Source organism: Erythrolamprus reginae, chromosome 9, assembly GCF_031021105.1.
Source record: "Erythrolamprus reginae isolate rEryReg1 chromosome 9, rEryReg1.hap1, whole genome shotgun sequence".
Taxonomy (NCBI): domain Eukaryota; kingdom Metazoa; phylum Chordata; class Lepidosauria; order Squamata; family Dipsadidae; genus Erythrolamprus; species Erythrolamprus reginae.
Window position 1 is genome coordinate 49,823,302 of NC_091958.1, and position 16,937 is coordinate 49,840,238.

A 16,937-nucleotide genomic window follows, 5' to 3' on the forward strand; every position below is an offset into this window, starting at 1 on the left:
AGGCGAACGGGTGCTGCCAGAAGCATAAACGCTGTCACTGCCGCTTCCATCCACACCTTCTGCTTGCAGCTCAGGCGGGAGGTGGCCGCGGGAGGCTGGAGGGGAGCCAGGCAGGAGAGAGGGAAGCTCGTCCAAGGCCAGGAAGGAGGAAAGAGGAGAAAAGCAAGGAGCGCAGATGCAGCAGCAGGGGAAAAAAGGAGAGCCTTCTCTTTGGCGGCCCCGACCCTCTGGAACCAGCTCCCCCCCCCCCGGAGATTAGAACTGCCCTTACCCTCCTTGCCTTTCGTAAAGTTCTTAAGACCCACCTCTGCCGTCAAGCGTGGGGGAACTGAAACATCTCCCACTGCCTATGTAGTTTTTTGTGTATGATATGACTATATGTATGTTTTTATATATTTGGGTTTCTTGTTTTTTAGACTTTTTAAATGTATTATTGTTATTTTAGATTCTATTAGATTTGTTATTGTATATATTGTTTTTATCATTGCTGTAAGCCGCCCCGAGTCTACGGAGAGGGGCGGCATACAAATCTAAATGATAATAATAATAATAATAATAATAATAATAATAATAATAATAATAACGATGATGATGATGATGCAAATAGAAAAATGTACAAAGCAATAAGAAGAAGTTGAATGTAATATCTAAAACTAAACCCATTTATTATAAAAAGAGACATAATCACCTGCATACACACCATTCATACAGTTTGGCCCTGGAAGATGTACAATTCATGGCCCCCCCAGGCCTGCCGGCAGAGCCAAACCAGAAGGCCAGTAGGGTGGAGGCAGTACGGACATCAGGGGGTAGTTGGTTCCATAGAGCCGGGGCAACCACAGAGAAGGCCCTCCCCCATGGTCCCACCAACTTGCATTGCTTAGTTGACGGGACCTGGAGGAGGCCAACTCTGTGTGCTCTTATTGGTCTCTGGGAGGTATGTGGCAAGAGGCGGTCCTGTAGATAGTCTGTCCCTGGGCCATGCAGGGCTTTATAGGTAATAACCAACACCTTGAATTGTGCCCGGAGACTAATAGGAAGCCAGTGCAGGTCGCGGAGAATAGGTGTTATATGGGTCTCCCCCGGGCCTATGCAGTTTATACATGGTATGTTTGTGTGTATGTTTGCTTTTAATAATGGGGGTTTTATTATTGTTGTGAGCCGCCCCGAGTCTACGGAGAGGGGCGGCATAAAAATCTAATAAATAATAAATAATAATAAAAGAGCCGAGTGGAGACCAATAATCCAGGAAGTAACTGCCACCGATCCACCCCGTCCTGCCTGCTGCCCACCCCTGTATGTATGTATTTATGTATAACATTAGCCAAGGCTGCCAGACTTCCCTCCCTCCTGCTCTCTGAAGTATGAAATCTCCTATGCAAATAAATTGCAGAGAAAATGACCTTTGCTTCCCACCGTCATCTGCTGTGTCATCAAAGTCTCCCTTCTGCGGGGATTAAGCAGCCGCTGCCTTGGGAGAAGCCTAGGGCTGAGCATTTCTCCCACCACCTACGACAGAGACCAGAGAATGTCCACCCGCTTCCACCGAGCGGCTGCGGACGGCAACCTGGAATTGCTGAAAGAAGCCACGCGGAAGGACCTCAACACGGCCGATGCCGATGGCATGACGCCCACTCTCCTGGTGGCCTACCAGGGCAACGTGGAAGCTTTGGAAATCGTCTGCAGGCGGGGGTGAGTGGGGCAGGTTGGGGCTTTTCGGCCCCATATAACTTTTGGGGGGGGGAGAAGAAGAGGAGGAAGGGAGGAGGAGGAAGGAGTTGAGAAAAGGAGGAGGAAGGGGAAAGGAGGAAGAAGAGGAAGAAGGGAAAGAAGGAGGAGGAGGAGAGAAAAGGAGGAGGAAGGGGAAAGGAGGAAGAAGAGGAAGAAGGGAAAGAAGGAGGAGGAGGAGAGAAAAGGAGGAGGAAGGGGAAAGGAGGAGGAGGAGGAAGAAGGAGGAGGAAGAGAAGAAGGAGGAGGAGGAGGAGGAAGGAGGAGGAGGAGGAGAAAAAGAGGAGTATTAGTAGTGTTCGAATGGAGGGATCTCCAACCTTGCCAACTTGAAGACTTTGTGGACTTCAACTCCCAGAATGCCCCATGCTTAAAGGTCTCCGTGCTGGTTGGTTGGGGAATTGTGGGAGTTCGAGTCCGCAAGTCTTAAAAGTTGCCAGTTGTATGTATGTATGTATGTATGTAGTTAGTTAGTTAGTTAGTTAGTTAGTTAGTTAGTTAGTTAGTTAGTTAGTTAGTTAGTTAGTTATTCATTCATTCATTCATTTATTCATTCATTCATTTATTTAGTTTGTCAGACATACATTAGATAGCAGATATAAAAACCTAATTATGAATACATGAAAAGGATACAAATAAAATGGAACATTAGGGGAAGGACATTAGGCACCCTAATTCCTACAAACCTCTTAGGAATGGGGTGAGGTCAATGGGAGACAGTCTATGGTTAACGTTTTGGGGGTTTGGGGAAAGAAACCACAGAATCAGGTAGTGTGTTCCAGGCATTGACCGCTCTGTTGCCGAAGTCATATTTCCTGCAATTGAGTTTGGAACGATTTACCTTGAGTTTGTTATCGGTCATGCGCTTGTGTATTGTTGCGGTTGAAGCTGAAGTAGTCATTGACAAGTAGGACATTGTAGTGGATAATTTTATGTACTACGCTTAGGTCAGGTCGAAGGCAGAGAAAGATGTTGTTGTGAACTGACTCACAGACCTTCTAAAACTTTCTGTTTTTTTCTTTGAAGACCTTTCAATTTCCAACTGTCAAGGCCAGGGGTAGGCAGAGTTGGCTCTTCTATGACTATGTGGACTTCAACTCCCAGAACTCCTGAGCTAGTATGATTGGCTTAGGAATTCTGGGAGTTGAAGTCCACAAGTCATGGAAGAGCCAACTTTGCCTACTCCTGATTTAGACCAAAGGTTGGATAGCTCAACCCCAAGTTCTCCTTCGCAATCTGGAGGTTGCATCTGATCCTAGTAGGCAAACATTCTCACATACCTCAAAGGCTGTTTGCAAAGTTTCGTGTACGACATTTAAAAAACCTTCAAGGATTTGTGGAAACAGCACAGGATTCAAAGAGGGAGGGGGGACCTGATCGAAACATTTAAATATGTTAAAGGGTTAAATAAGGTTCAGGAGGGAAGTGTTTTTAATAGGAAAGTGAACACAAGAACAAGGGGACACAATCTGAAGTTACTTTGGGGAAAGATCAAAAGCAACATGAAAAAATATTATTTTACTGAAATAGTAGTAGATCCTTGGAGCAAGCTTCCAGCAGACGTGGTTGGTAAATCCACAGTAACCGAATTTAAACATGCCTGGGATAAACATATATCCATCGTAAGATAAAATACAGGAAATAGATAAGGGCAGACTACATGGACCATGAGGTCTTTTTCTGCCATCAGTCTTCTATGTTTCTATGAGAACATCACCAAATGGAAAGAGGAAGTGTCATAATTCCTCGCTCACTTTTACATAGGGTGTGTTTTTATTTTTTAATTACTTATCGTGTGCAGCAGCTAATAAATACGACCTTTAAACGTTCAATTGTTTGGCACGCATATTATATAGCTGGTGCTGTAGACAGAGAGGTTCCAGTTCCTTGTGAATCGTCGGTCAAAATATGGAATCTTTTTCAAATATTAATTGGGTTGAATTAGGGTGCAGTTCTAGAATATAGAATAATTGAATTAGAAGGGACCTTGGAGGCCATCTACTCCAACCCTCTGCTTAGGCAGGAAACCCTACACTACTTCAAACAAATGGTTATCCAACATCTTCTCAAAACTTCCAATGTTGGAGCATTCACAATTTCTGGAGGCAAATCTGAAGATAATAGTTGTAGTAGTAGTAGTAGTAGTAATAGTTGTTCTGTCGGGCTCTCTGATAGGAGCCTCCCGAAAATTCAAGGATACAAATTTCAGACACACACACACACACGTTTGAAAATTCAAAACAATGTCCTTTATCACAAAAGTCAAAATTAACTAAGCACTCTTTTTGTATTGCAAAGAGCACTCTTCCCAAAACAACCAGATAGTCTGTACAATTTCCCTTAAGCAGTCATTAAGTACTTAGCTAGCAGCTGTAAAGAAACTTCACACCCCTTCTTCCAACGAAGGGATACACACTGCTCTGCTTTGGTTTCAAAGGCTTGAAAAAGCAACAAAGTCCAGCACACAAGATTCCTGACGAAACTGCAACAGATATTCTTCCACAATGGCCAAACCCACATGCTATTTATAGCAGCAGCCCTAATTACTGGAGCCCCACCCAAACACAGGTGGCCTCCCTTATTTCCTGTAATAAGTTCTTTCTTGGTCTCTTCTACGCATAATTCTGCGCTTGCGTGGGTCCAAAATGTCATCATCTGAAGCTATAGAAGATAAGAAAGATTGACTATCCTTGGCTGTGTGCCAAGCCCTCCTCTGCCAAGTCACTCCCACCTTCTTCTTCATCCGAGGAAACTAAACTCTGAACTGATTCCGTCAGCAATAACACAGGCCTGTGACATGTTGAAGTTTCCCCTGCATCCACCTCCCCATTCCCTGGGGCAGGAGCTGGGCCAGAGCCAACCACAACAAATAGTAGTGATGATGATGATGATGATGATGATGATGATGATGATGATGATGATAATAATAATAATAATAATAATAATAATAATAATAATGGTGCCAGAAACTTGGCTTTTGCGCATGCTCAGAAGGAAAAAAAATTCTCCCCCCAAAATAAAAAAAAAATTGCTCCCAAATTTTTAAAAATATCTTTTTTTCATTATTTTATTTTTTTCACATCCTGAAGTTTAATATATTTCTTGTACAAATATGTTCACATATAAGACAGTAATTAATAGTAGCTAACAATTTTAAATAGTTACAGGAACGTTTTAAAATAATTACAGAGATTGTAATTATTATTTTTTTAAAGATGGTGGCTTCCATGGACCGGCACTGGTTGCTACTGGTTTGTACAAACCGGTCCAAACTGGGAGGAACCCACTTCTGGACTGCACCCACAGAGAAACGGACAGAACCTGCTCTATGATCTCATAGCTGGATTACTACCAGTTCTAAAGAACTGGTAGGAACCCACTTGTTCAGACCATTACAGCATCCTCGTGGTCATGTGATCAAATTTCAGGTATCGGCAACTGGCATGGACTTATGCCAGTTCCACTGGCCCAGGGTCACATGATCACTATTTATAACTTTCCCAGCTGCAGTAACTCACTTAACAGCTGTGCCAAGCCAGGTCATAAAACAGGGCAAGACTCACTTCCCAATCATGCCTTGTTTAGCCAGGGAAATGTTGGTCATGGAGTACTACCGTACCCGTATATACCGTATTTTTGGGAGTATAAGACGCACCGGAGTATAAGACGCACCTTAGTTTTGGGGTAGGAAAATAGGGAAAAGAATCTGCTTACCAGATATTCATCTTAGCGTCCTTAGTCTGGTCAGCTTCAGCACATTATTTTATCCCCTGGTTATAGCTTTAAAAAAACTTTATTTGGAGAGAGTAACTATGAAAGTGCATGCAAGCCAATAAGAGCTGGGAACATCATTAGCACATGGAAAGAAACATTCAAAACAACTAGAGCAATGGAAAAAACCCTGCAAAGACTTAGGGCTTGGAAAACATTCTTTGCAGAGAGTAACAATGAAAGGGCTTGCAAGCCAGTAAGAGCTGGTAAGAGCTTGGTAAGAGCTGGGAACATTGTGGCACCTGGTTATGGCTGGAAAGAAACTTATTTGGAGCAAGTTAGAGCAAGGAAACAAACCTTGCAAAGACTTAGGGCTTGGAAAACATTATTTGCAGAGGGAAACAGTGAAAGAGCCTGCAAGGTAAGAGCTGGGAACATCGCTAGAAGCTAGTTAGAGCTGGGGGGGGGGAAGCTACATTCAGAGTATAAGACGCACCTAAATTATCAGCCTCTTTTAGGGAGGAAAAAGGTGCGTCTTATACTCCGAAAAATACGGCAGGTGTTGCATTTCAGCTCCCATAATCCCCAGCCAAGTAGCCTGGGGATTATGGGAGTGGGAATCCCGTACACCCGGAAGACTTATTTGAAAAAGCTACTCTCCAGTAAAACGAGGAGACCTGAGTTCTTTTTGTTGTGTCCTTTTCAGAGGCGATCCCAACGTGTGCGACATTTGGGGGAACACGCCACTGCACCATGCGGCTCTGAACGGCCACACGCCCTGCGTCTCCTTCCTGATCAATTTCGGTGCCAACATCTTCGCTCTCGACAACGACATGCACTCGCCCCTCGACGTGGCGGCCGGCCGGAACCAGTATCCCTGCGTCCAGATCCTCGACAAAGCAGCCACCGAGCAGAACATCAAGAATCCCAAACGGGTGGCCCAGCTGAAGGCGCAGGCCCAGCGCAAGGTACCGCGGCAAGTCCACCTGTGCGAAAAACGCCAGGAGAAACACCAGCTTGAGATGACCAAGCAGTTCCACAAAGGATCCGTTCAGTTGAGTCACGGCAGCACCACCGCCAGGACGAAAGTCTCTCAGTTCTTTGCCTCCGGGTCGCTCAGCGGCGTCCCCAAACAGTTGAATGACACCTTCAAACTGAAGAACAGGAAGAAAGAGGAGACCAGCACAGCCGGGAGCCATGGAGCAGAGAACGACGGCTTTGCTGGAAGAACCACGACTGTGGATTCGGCCTCTGAGAAGGACGTAGAAGATCTGACGTGCGGTTTTCAAAAGAAGGTCGGCTTTTCTGAAGAAGCAGAGGACTTGGGAGAGCGGTCTATTTTCAACCTGCCCGGTCTTGGCATCCTCGTCTTTAGAAACCAGAAGACCGAGCCTTTACTTCCCGAGAAAGACGACAAGGCCTTTCACATTCCCGAGCTCTTTCAACTCAAGGAGACCCTTGACGGCTCGGACCATGAGGAAGACCCTGACGTCTCCTGGATAGAAGAAGCGGTTGGGTGGGACGAAGACAAAGAAGAGGCCCCTCCTCTTGAGGTCTTCCTGCTCGCCCACAATCTCCATGAATTCCTCCCCATCCTGCTGAGGGAAAGCATTGATTTGGAAAGCCTGATGCTTTGTTCCGACGAAGATCTCCAGAACATCCAGGTGCCGTTGGGTCCTCGCAAGAAAGTTCTCCATGCCGTCAGTAAAAGGAAACTAGCGCTGGAAAAGCCAGGCTCGATCAGGGATACCCAATTATAAACCAAGAATGGGGTTTTCTTTCCCCCAATCAATGATTTTGTACACACTCCAGAGTTTTGGGTTTTTTTTCCATGAAGGTTGAGGAGGATGAGATGGACTAAATGTGAGATCTATGCAACCCCCACAAACTCTCACCTTCAACACTGCTAAGTGCCCATTGATTTATTTAAATTCTCTAGCAGAAGGAGTGGCAGAGCCTGTTCTGCCTGACTGGCTCAAGCAATGCGTAACAATCCAAGGAAAAGAAATCAAACACACACGTGCTCTGCTAATCAGCAAACTTGTATTAAATAAACAAAAAAGGGTTACTCAAAACAGTCCTTAGTGTCCAAAAACAATGATAGTGCAAGGCTTACTTCAGCATACAAAAACACAGGAAAAAACAAACAAAGACAACCTGGAATGAGCAAAGACGTTTCAGGAGTCCTTTTGAATCTTTGGAGCAAACAGCAAGTCCCAGAGTTTTCACCTCCCACTTGTCCGACAAAGCTGGGTTGAAAACTCCAACGGCACGGAACAGAAACTTCAGAGCAGGAACCACCAAATAACACAGATAAACAGCCACAGTTTGCCTTGGCCATTGTTCCCTTTTATCCCTTTAGCCCTCATTAAGGGAACCACACCCAGCCCTCAGTGTAAGAACCACACCCAGCCCAGGTGCTCCTATAATGACTTGTAATACTCCTTAAAGCGATCCCTTCTTTGCATAGCTCTTCGGCTACGCAGATCAATATATTGATCTGCAGAAGAACCCAGGGACGAAACACTGTCTGAGGGACTGCATGCCAAATCCCCTGAGTTGTCTGGCCTCGTCCTCCTGGCTGTCTGCCACGTCTTCCTGGCTGTCTGCCACGTCCTCCTGGCTGTCAGCCAGGCTTTCGCATTCAGTGTGTGCCGCGTCTCTCCCATCTGTGGGAGCAACGGCTGGCCCAGGCCCAAACACAACACAACCTAGGGGTGGAGTTAAAAGAAGCAGCAGCCTAGAATCCCTATGTAGCCACAATTGAACTAAGCACAACCTCCCTTGAGCATCGTTGACGTTTTTGTCGAACAACAAAAATGAACGTTTGAGAAGTGTAATTTTTCTGAAATGTTAATTTTACTTTGGTTACAAACTACGGTATAGAAAGTACAATTGACACACATTCTGCATCAATATTGATTGACACCCCAACATTTTTTCTAATTTTCCTTTTTTTAGAATTTTCTTTTACCCGTTTTGAAAACCAGTTCTAGACAATTATTTCGTTATGATTGTGTTGGTTGTTTATTTGTCAGTAATAAAAAGAAAGGCAAACTTTGTTCATTGAATGCAAAACTTTATGTGAAAATTTTAAGCATAATTAAATCCTTAAACTCTAGATCCAGAATTCTAACATTATTGTTTCAGAGAGAAAAATCTGAGACAAAGGTCATGCACAGACACCCAAATAGCTAAAAGTTTAGTTTTGGAATCTCTGAACATATAAAAATGAAATTACAGCTAATAAAAGTGCACAATTTAGTAGAACTAACAATGTTAGCCTAGACATTTATCCTTAGGATGTTGTAAACTTTGAATTTAAGTCACTATCCAAATACATGGAAAGAACAGGATTCACTAACATAATTAGACAGGGTTTCTGAAAGTCAGTGACTTTTAAGATGTATAGACTTCAATTCCCAGAATTCTCCAGCCAACTTAAAGATTTGGGAATTCTGGGAGTTGAAGTCCACATATCTTAAAAGTCACTGAGGTTCAGAAACACGGAGAAAAATCATTTCATTCTCTTGTTACATTACTATTTATTTTGCTAGTAAGTTTATTGTGCAATGTAAGCTATTTTTGCACAGAAACAATCTTCCTTTTATTATTCTGTGGCTTGAGAGCATCGAAAGGTTGCACCTTCATCCGCTGGCCGACCAACCTTCAAAGACCATTTTTGCTGCGATGGTGTCTTCAATGGCCATCCCTGAAAAGAATTCAAAATCACAGACAATTGGAGGAAGGAAACCACCAACCATCATACAGGCCCAAAGTCACAAGCAACTTTCATGCGGGATTAGAATTCAGGCTTGCCTGGTGACTTTTATGGCTAAGGCGGGATTAGAATTCAACATCTCTTGGTGATTGGCCTATCAACCATCATGCAGGTAGTCCTCCATAATTCATTTAGTGACTTTAGTTACAACAGCAATAAAACAATGTGACTTATCACCATTTTTCACACTTAAAACCTTTGCAGATTCCTCACGATCGTTTGATCAAAATTCCAATAATTCATATTTATGTCGGTTGCCGCGTCCCGGGGTCATAGGATCTCCTTTTGTGCCCTTCTGACTGTTCTATCGGGCTCTCTGGTAGACTCCTCCCAAAAATTCACAGGTACAAATTTCATACACACACACACATGTTTGAAAATTCAAAACAATGTTCTTTATAATGAAAATTCACTTAAACCAAGCCCTCTTTTGGTATAGCAAAGAGCACTGGTCTCCAAACAAACTGGTAATTGGTACAAGTCCCTTATCAGTTCTGTGATACTTAGCTTGCAGCTGTGAGGCAATTCACAGTCCTTCTTCTTACACAAAGTGAAATACACTTTGCTCTGGTTTAGTTTCAAAGCGGGGGAAAATCAGCACACAAAAGTCAGTAAAGCAGTCATGAAACACAACGATCAGATAATCCTCCACAATGGCCAAACCCACAGGCTGCTATTTATAGCAGCCTCACTAATCACCACAGCCCCACCCAACCACAGGTGGCCTCATTTTCTTTGATAATAATCTCTCAGTTGTTGCTGCCTATGCATCGCTCTCCGCATGCATGGCTGTATCATTCACTCTTGTTCTGAATCCAAGGAGGAGCTAGATAATTGATCTCCTTCTGAGCTGTCTGCCACACTCTCCTCCTCCCTGTCACTCATGTCTTCTTGATCAGAGGAGCCTTCGTCATCAGATTCCACCGGGGGCAAAACAGGCCTGCAGCATGTGGATGTCTCCCCCACATCCACAGTCCTTGGGGCAGGAGCTGGGCCAGAGCTAACCACAACACTGACAAGCAAAATCAATGGGGAAGCCAGATTCACTTAACAACCAGGTTAATTAACCCAGTAACAAAGGCAAGTCTAGAACTCAGGATCTCCTGGTAATTGGCTCAAACTCACCCAGCCAGTTTTCAAGCCTGAGGAAGGGCTAGAATTCACTGTCTCCTGGTTTCTTCACTCCCTACCAGTGGTTCTCAATCTTTCTAATGCCACCACCCTTCAATACAGTTCTTTGTGTTGGGGTGACCCCCAACCATAAATCTAGCGTCAATTCTCCCAACAGAGCTTTAAGCTGATTGGCAGGAAGGTCAGAGCGACACCCTGAGTGTCAACACCTGATTGGTCGGATTGTAAAAATAGGTTCCAAGGCTCTAGAATAGAAGCTTTAGTTCCTAATATCATGGGAAATTTGTATTTCCCCATGGTCTTAGGTGACCCCTGTGAAACGGTCATTCGACCCCAAAAGGGGTCCCGACCCCCACTGTTTTCGACCCATGATGATGAACTGTGGCATATTATAGCCACAAGTCTGAAACAACTCTTTATTGACTTAAACAAAGGAGCTACAATACAAGCATGAACTAGAACTGAACAGCAAGATGGAAACTGAAGTAGGCCTCAGCCACGCCTGACAACTCTGTTTATAGAAGCTGTCAGACGCAGCAGCCAATCCAGGCTCGAGAAACTCCCGCTCCCGGAACTAGCCAATCAGGAGAAACCCCGGCTGTTGCTAAGGTTACAACAGTTTTCACCTGCCCCAGGCTTCAGGAAAGCCTGTGGATGGCAAAAAATAGACCAAATGGGCCTACAGGAAGTTCGGAAACAAACTTCCGGTAGGCTTGTTGGGCTATTTATTACTCTCTCCTCAGACTTCAGGAAAGGCCCTTGAAGCCTGAGGAGGGTGAAAAATGGCCCAATGGGTCTACGGGAAGTTCCCATTGGGCCCATTTTTTGCCATCCACAGGCCCTGGAGGCTTTGCTGAAGCCTGGGGAGGATGGAAAACGGCCCAATGGGCCTATTGAAAGTTTGGAGGCTGCCGTGAAATCGGCGTGCATGCACTGGTGGAGGAGCAGCACAGGGGTAGTTGTGTGTGCATATGCGGGGGGGGGGAGAGCATTGCATTATATGTGTGAGCCTGCACATGTGCGCTATCGCCGATACACATGCCCTTTTGGTGCCCGGGTTAAACAAGGTTTGACATCACTACTCTAGACCAAACTGCTCTGTGAAGTTGATCCTTACCCAGTGATTTGAACATTGTGGTTTTCTCACGCAGGGCTGGTTTGCTTCCCAAGATCACTTCGCCCAGTTCTGCAAAAACGCTGGCCTGAGAAACAGATAATGCTCGGTCACTGAAGGCGCCCTCCAGACTGCCAACAGTCTTAAGTCACCGAAGCAGTCGCAGATAAATCCTGGTGTGGGGTGGGTACCCTTTGAAGAGCACCCTGCCAAGTAAAAGACTAAGAAAGGCGGGGAGGGAGGGAGGGGGGGAGGGAGGGAGGGAAGGAAGGAAGGAGGGAGGGAGGGAGGAAAGAAGGAAGCAAGGAAGGAAGGAAAAAGAAAGAAGGAAAGGAAAAGAAGGAAGGAAAAAGAAAGAAGGAAGGAAGGAAAGAAGGAGAAAGAAGGAAGGAAAAGGAAGGAAAGAAAGGGGAGGAAGGAAGAAGGAAAAAGAAGGAAGGAAAGAAAGAAATGGAAGGAAGGGGAAGGGAGGGAGGAAGAAAAAGGAAGGAAGGAGAAAGAAGGAAGGAAAGAAAAGGAAAGAAAGAAGGAAGGGAGAGGGAGGGAGGAAAGAAGGAAGCAAGGAAGGAAGGAAGGAAAAAGAAAGAAGGAAAGTAAAAGAAGGAAGGAAAAAGAAAGAAGGAAGGAAGGAAAGAAGGAGAAAGAAAGAAAGAAAGAAAGAGAAGGAAGGAAAGAAAAGGAAGGAAGGAAGAAGGAAGGAAAGAAATGGAAGGAAGGAAGGAAGGAAAGAAAGAAGGAAAAAGAAACCGAAAGAATTTATACACTTCCTTACCCCTGATAAAATAACGTCCCCTGATTCACGCAGAGCTGCCTCTTTCGAATCGACGTACAATACCGAATTGCTCATTATATTGTCATCTAATTCTCGCCAATCAGGCCGGCTGGCTCCTATGGCTAAAACATAAAATTGTCACTTATTTCTGGAAAAACAGGTCGAACTGGGCCCAGTAAGTCCCCTTCGTGCAGATGGGAACAAAGCCACAGGCGGGCAGATTTGCCCATTCGGATGCAAAGAAATCAAACACTTCCTATTTTTTCTGCATTCCAGGATTAAAGTTCTATATTAACCTTCCAAATAGCTGGAGTTTACTCAACCCATTAACTTCTCCAAAGTTCAGGCTAACCAAACTTAGCAAGTGGTTAGACAGAAACATAGCTGCTATTTTTTGGAGTTATTGTACATGGGTTTGTGAAAACAAGCACCGAATTGGGAGAACCTCAGAGGTCACCTAGCTCAGCCCCAGCTGTCTTAAATCTCTGACTTGTTTTCAACTAACATTTGGCCTCTGGATGCAAAAATAACCACAGGTTTTTTTCTGTCGCCAACTTTTTAAAGCTACAGGATACCCTCAAATAATACAAATTGTGCATATAAAGGAAAGAAAAGTAAAAAAAAACCTTACCAAATATACTGTTTACAAAGAATCATTTTATTCATACAAAGGCTATAATAGTTAAATTGTGTTCATACAAATAGCTGGGTTTTTTAATCGATTATAGCTTTTTCTGGAGCGTTTAATCTGTGGACATTCTCACTTGATGCTCTAACAATAATCATCTATCCAGCCATCATATGTGCATCCCATCTACCTTGATACCAAGAGGGCTATGTAAAAAATGCAATTTGATGCTCATGTTGCAACCTCATAATTCTCATAAGGTTTGGGGGGGGGGGGGGAAACTTGACATGCTAGCAGAAAACTAAGTACAGTTTTGAAACCAGCATGCCTAATTAACTATAAAAAAGCTCAAAAATCAAACGCAACAGAAATTGTGTTACAAACTGTTCCCCAATGTAATTATTAGAGACTTTTTAATATTATATTTGTGATACATTGTTTTTATTGTTGTTGTGAGCCTCCCCTAGTCTACGGAGAGGGGCAGCATACAAATCAATCAATCAATCAATCAATCAACCAACCAACCAACCAACCAAATAAATAAATAAATAAATAAATAAATAATTGCCCCCACCCTCCTTGCCTTTCGTAAACTGCTTAAAACCCACCTCTGCCGCCAGGAATGGGGGAATTGAAAAACTCTTTCCCCTAGGCCTCTACAATTTTATGCATGGTATATCGGTATGTATGTTTGGTTTTTATAATAATGGGTTTTTAACTGTTTTTAGTATTGGATTATTATTATATGCTGTTTTATTACTGTTGTTAGCCGCCCCAAGTCTGCGGAGAGGGGCGGCATGTAAATCCAATAAATAAATAAATAAATGGATGGATGGATGGATGGATAGATAAATAGATAAATAGATAAATAGATAAACAGATAAACAGATAAACAAACAAACAAACAAACAAACAGAGTGATTGTGTGAGAAGGGCCTTGGAGGCAGGAGGGGAAAAAACACAGGTGGGAGGCTTAAAGTTTGGGCCAATCACAAGGAGAGGGTGAATTTTAGTCCCGCCTTAGGCATGAAAGCTGGCTAGGTGAGATTGGGCCAATCACCAGGAGACTGTGAATTCTAGTCCCGCCTTAAGCATGAAAGTCATCTGGATGAGTTTGGGCCAATCACAAGGAGACGGTGAATTTTAGTCCCGCCTTAGGCATGAAAGCTGGCTAGGTGAGATTGGGCCAATCACCAGGAGACTGTGAATTCTAGTCCCGCCTTATGCATGAAATCCAGCTGGGTGACTCTGGGCCAATCAAGACTACCTGTATAATTAAGATGCAACCTGACGCAACTGATATCTCATGTTCTGGTCCTGCTCTTTGATCTTTTCCTTTCCGAAAGGTGATGGACGGCAACGTCATTACAGCCAAGCGTACAGCAGCTGTTTCGGCCATAGCCACCAAGGTGAGTTCCTTTAAGTAGACAAAATAAGGACCAATTGTTATATGTTTATTTTTTTATTTGGAGAATTTATACTTACCACGATTGATTGATGGTTCAAAATGACAGCAGGCTTCAAAGAAGTAAGTGCACTCACCTGTGCTCACCTTTACAACAAGTTGTAGCATCCTGCGGTCACGGTATCATGGTTTGTTACCTTTTTTTGGCCTATTTCCGCCAAAAAAAAAAGTGTATGGCGGTATGATGGGATGAATGGGATCGATTAATTTTAAGTATTGGGGTTTTAGTGTGTATTTTAATTAATTAATTAATTAATTAATTGTATTTATTTATTTATTAGATTTATATAGTCTCAGGAGAAGGGCGGCATAGAAATCTAATAAATAAACAAACAAATAATAATAATAATAATAATAATAATAATAATGCCACTATAATATTATTTTTGTCGTTGTTGTGAGCCGCCCCTTTCCCTTCTGTCCTCCAGACTGTACAGATTGAGTTCATGAAGTCTTTCCTGATACGTTTTATGCTTAAGACCTTCCGCCATTCTTGTAGCCCGTCTTTGGACCCGTTCAATTTTGTCAATATCTTTTTGTATATCTTTTTGTATATATACTATATACATCCGGGTCCGCCTTCTGCCGCACGAATCCCAGCGACCGGTTAGGTCCCATAGAGTCAGTCTTCTTCGGGTCCCGTCAACTAAACAATGTTGTCTGGCGGGACCCAGGGGAAAAGCCTTCTCTGTGGCGGCCCTGACCCTCTGGAACCAGCTCCCCCCCGGAGATCAGAATTGCCCCCACCCTCCTTGCCTTTCGTAAGCTCTGTCATCAGTCATGGGGGAACTGAACTACCCTTTTCCCCCTAGGCCTATACAATTTATGCATGGTATGTTTGTGTATATGTTTGGTTTTAATAAGGGTTTTTTAATTATTTTAAACATTAGATTTGTAAATGAATGAATGAATGAATGAATGAATGAATGAATGAATGAATGAATGAATGAATAAATAAATAAATAAATAAATAAATAAATAAGTGGTTTGTTTGCCTGAACAGTCCATTGCTGTCACTACTCACACCTTACTCTGTATTATGTTTGTTTTGTGGATGATACATATTGCTCAAAAAAATAAAGGGAACACTTAAACAACACAATAGAACTCCAAGTAAATCAAACTTCCGTGAAATCAAACTGTACGCTTAGGAAGCAGCACTGATTGACAGTCAATTTCATCTGCTGTTGTGCACATTCAACTTTGTACAGAACAAAGTATTCAATGAGAATATTTCATTCATTTAGATCTAGGATGTGTTCTTTGAGGGTTCCCTTTGTTTTTTTGAGCAGTGTATTTTCTGTAAACAATCTAACAGCAGGAACTGGGCATGGCTAGTTTAAGGAAAAGAAGGACTTGGGGAGACATGATAGCAATGTTCCAATATCTCAGGAGCTGCCACAAAGAAGAGGGAGTCAAACTATCCTCCAAAGAACCTGAGGGTAGAGCAAGAAGCAATGGGCGGAAACTAAACAGGCAGAGAAGCAACTTAGAACTAAGGAAAAATTTCCTGACACTTAAAACAATTAACCAGCGGAACCACTTGCCTCCAGAAGTTGTAACTGCTCCAACTCAGGAAGTTTTTAAGAAGAAATGGCATAGGATCTCCTGCTTGGGCACGGGGTGGGACTAGATGACCTTCAAGGTCCCTCCCAAGTTCCAACTCTGTTAATCTGTTAGTGACTGTTAGAGGCTTTCTTTCTTTCTTTCTTTCCTTCCTTCCTTCTTTCTTTTTTCCTTCCTTCCTACCTTCCTTCCTTCTTTCTTTCTGTTTATCTTTCCTTCTTTTTTCCTTCCTTCCTTCCTTCCTTCCTTCCTTCCTTCCTTCTTTTGTCAAATACATATTGGAGGTATGTAAAGATATAATAATACCGTATATCTAATATTATGTATATAATATACATACTAATAAAAAGAAAAATAAGAAAAAACATTAGATATAATAATATTCATATACAAAATACTAGTAAAAAAAATAGAAAGAAGAACATTAGGACAGGGGACGGAAGGCACACTGGTATACTTATGCACGCCCCTTGCTGACCTCTTAGGAAGGGAGAGGTCAACAGTGGACAATCTAAGGGTCAAGTTTTGGGGGTTAGGTGATGATACTACAGAGTCACGTAGTGACTTCCATGCATCAGGTACTCAGATGCTTTTATATGTAGTCGTTGACGGCTTGGGTTCTCCCACCACCACCACCTGCCCCACGGGTTGGAAAGCTCCCCCGGTCAGACGCCCCGTCCCCTGGATACTTACCCGCCGTGCTTCTGGATCGGGAGGACGGTGCGCAGCGGCTGCACCACGCCGCCCTCGGCCCCGCCGGAGAAGGCGGCCAAAGCGGCTTCCAAAGCCGAGAGGAGGGGACCCGAGGCCGGCCAGTGCTTCTCCACGGCCGCGGCGTCCAGGAAAAGCGGAGCGGAGCTCATGGCTGGCGGCGGGGACGGAGGCGAGCTGGCCGGGCGGGAGGGCGGGGAGGCGGTTCGCCCACCCCGCCCGGCCGCCGACCCCTCCCCGCGAATCCTGCAGCGCCCAGCACCGCCTAGCGGGCGCGGAGCCCCGGGGAAGGGAAGGGGGCGCGGCTCGGTGTTGCAAGCGGGCGCCCGG

The 16,937-nt window shown here is 44.0% G+C and overlaps 2 protein-coding genes across 2 annotated transcripts; one reads left to right on the forward strand and one right to left on the reverse strand.

Moving 5' to 3' along the window:
• The first annotated feature begins 1,450 nt into the window (after positions 1-1,450).
• On the forward strand, positions 1,451-8,501 carry ANKS4B (ankyrin repeat and sterile alpha motif domain containing 4B). Its single transcript, XM_070761188.1, has 2 exons — positions 1,451-1,692; positions 6,146-8,501. The coding sequence occupies exons 1-2, from the start codon at positions 1,529-1,531 to the stop codon at positions 7,197-7,199; spliced, it is 1,218 nt and encodes a 405-aa protein (XP_070617289.1). The 5' UTR covers positions 1,451-1,528; the 3' UTR covers positions 7,200-8,501.
• CRYM (crystallin mu) lies at positions 8,280-16,848 on the reverse strand. The gene is made up of 4 exons (XM_070760234.1): positions 16,590-16,848; positions 12,238-12,370; positions 11,469-11,553; positions 8,280-9,151 (listed from the first exon to the last, which is right to left on the reverse strand). Exons 1-4 carry the CDS (start codon positions 16,757-16,759, stop codon positions 9,087-9,089), a joined length of 453 nt encoding a protein of 150 aa, XP_070616335.1. The 5' UTR covers positions 16,760-16,848; the 3' UTR covers positions 8,280-9,086.
• Positions 16,849-16,937: the final 89 nt, after the last annotated feature.

What these genes read in the sequence shown, in the direction of transcription:
- ANKS4B (XM_070761188.1), top strand. Translation starts at nt 1,529, where the DNA reads ATGTCCACCCGCTTCCACCGAGCGGCTGCGGACGGCAACCTGGAATTG. An exon ending in GAAATCGTCTGCAGGCGGGG is followed by an intron (nt 1,693 to 6,145) that starts GTGAGTGGGGCA and finishes TGTCCTTTTCAG; the next exon opens with AGGCGATCCCAACGTGTGCG.
- CRYM (XM_070760234.1), bottom strand. Translation starts at nt 16,759, where the DNA reads ATGAGCTCCGCTCCGCTTTTCCTGGACGCCGCGGCCGTGGAGAAGCAC. An exon ending in CCGATCCAGAAGCACGGCGG is followed by an intron (nt 12,371 to 16,589) that starts GTAAGTATCCAG and finishes TAAGTGACAATT; the next exon opens with TTATGTTTTAGCCATAGGAG. An exon ending in CACAATGTTCAAATCACTGG is followed by an intron (nt 9,152 to 11,468) that starts GTAAGGATCAAC and finishes AATTCTTTTCAG; the next exon opens with GGATGGCCATTGAAGACACC.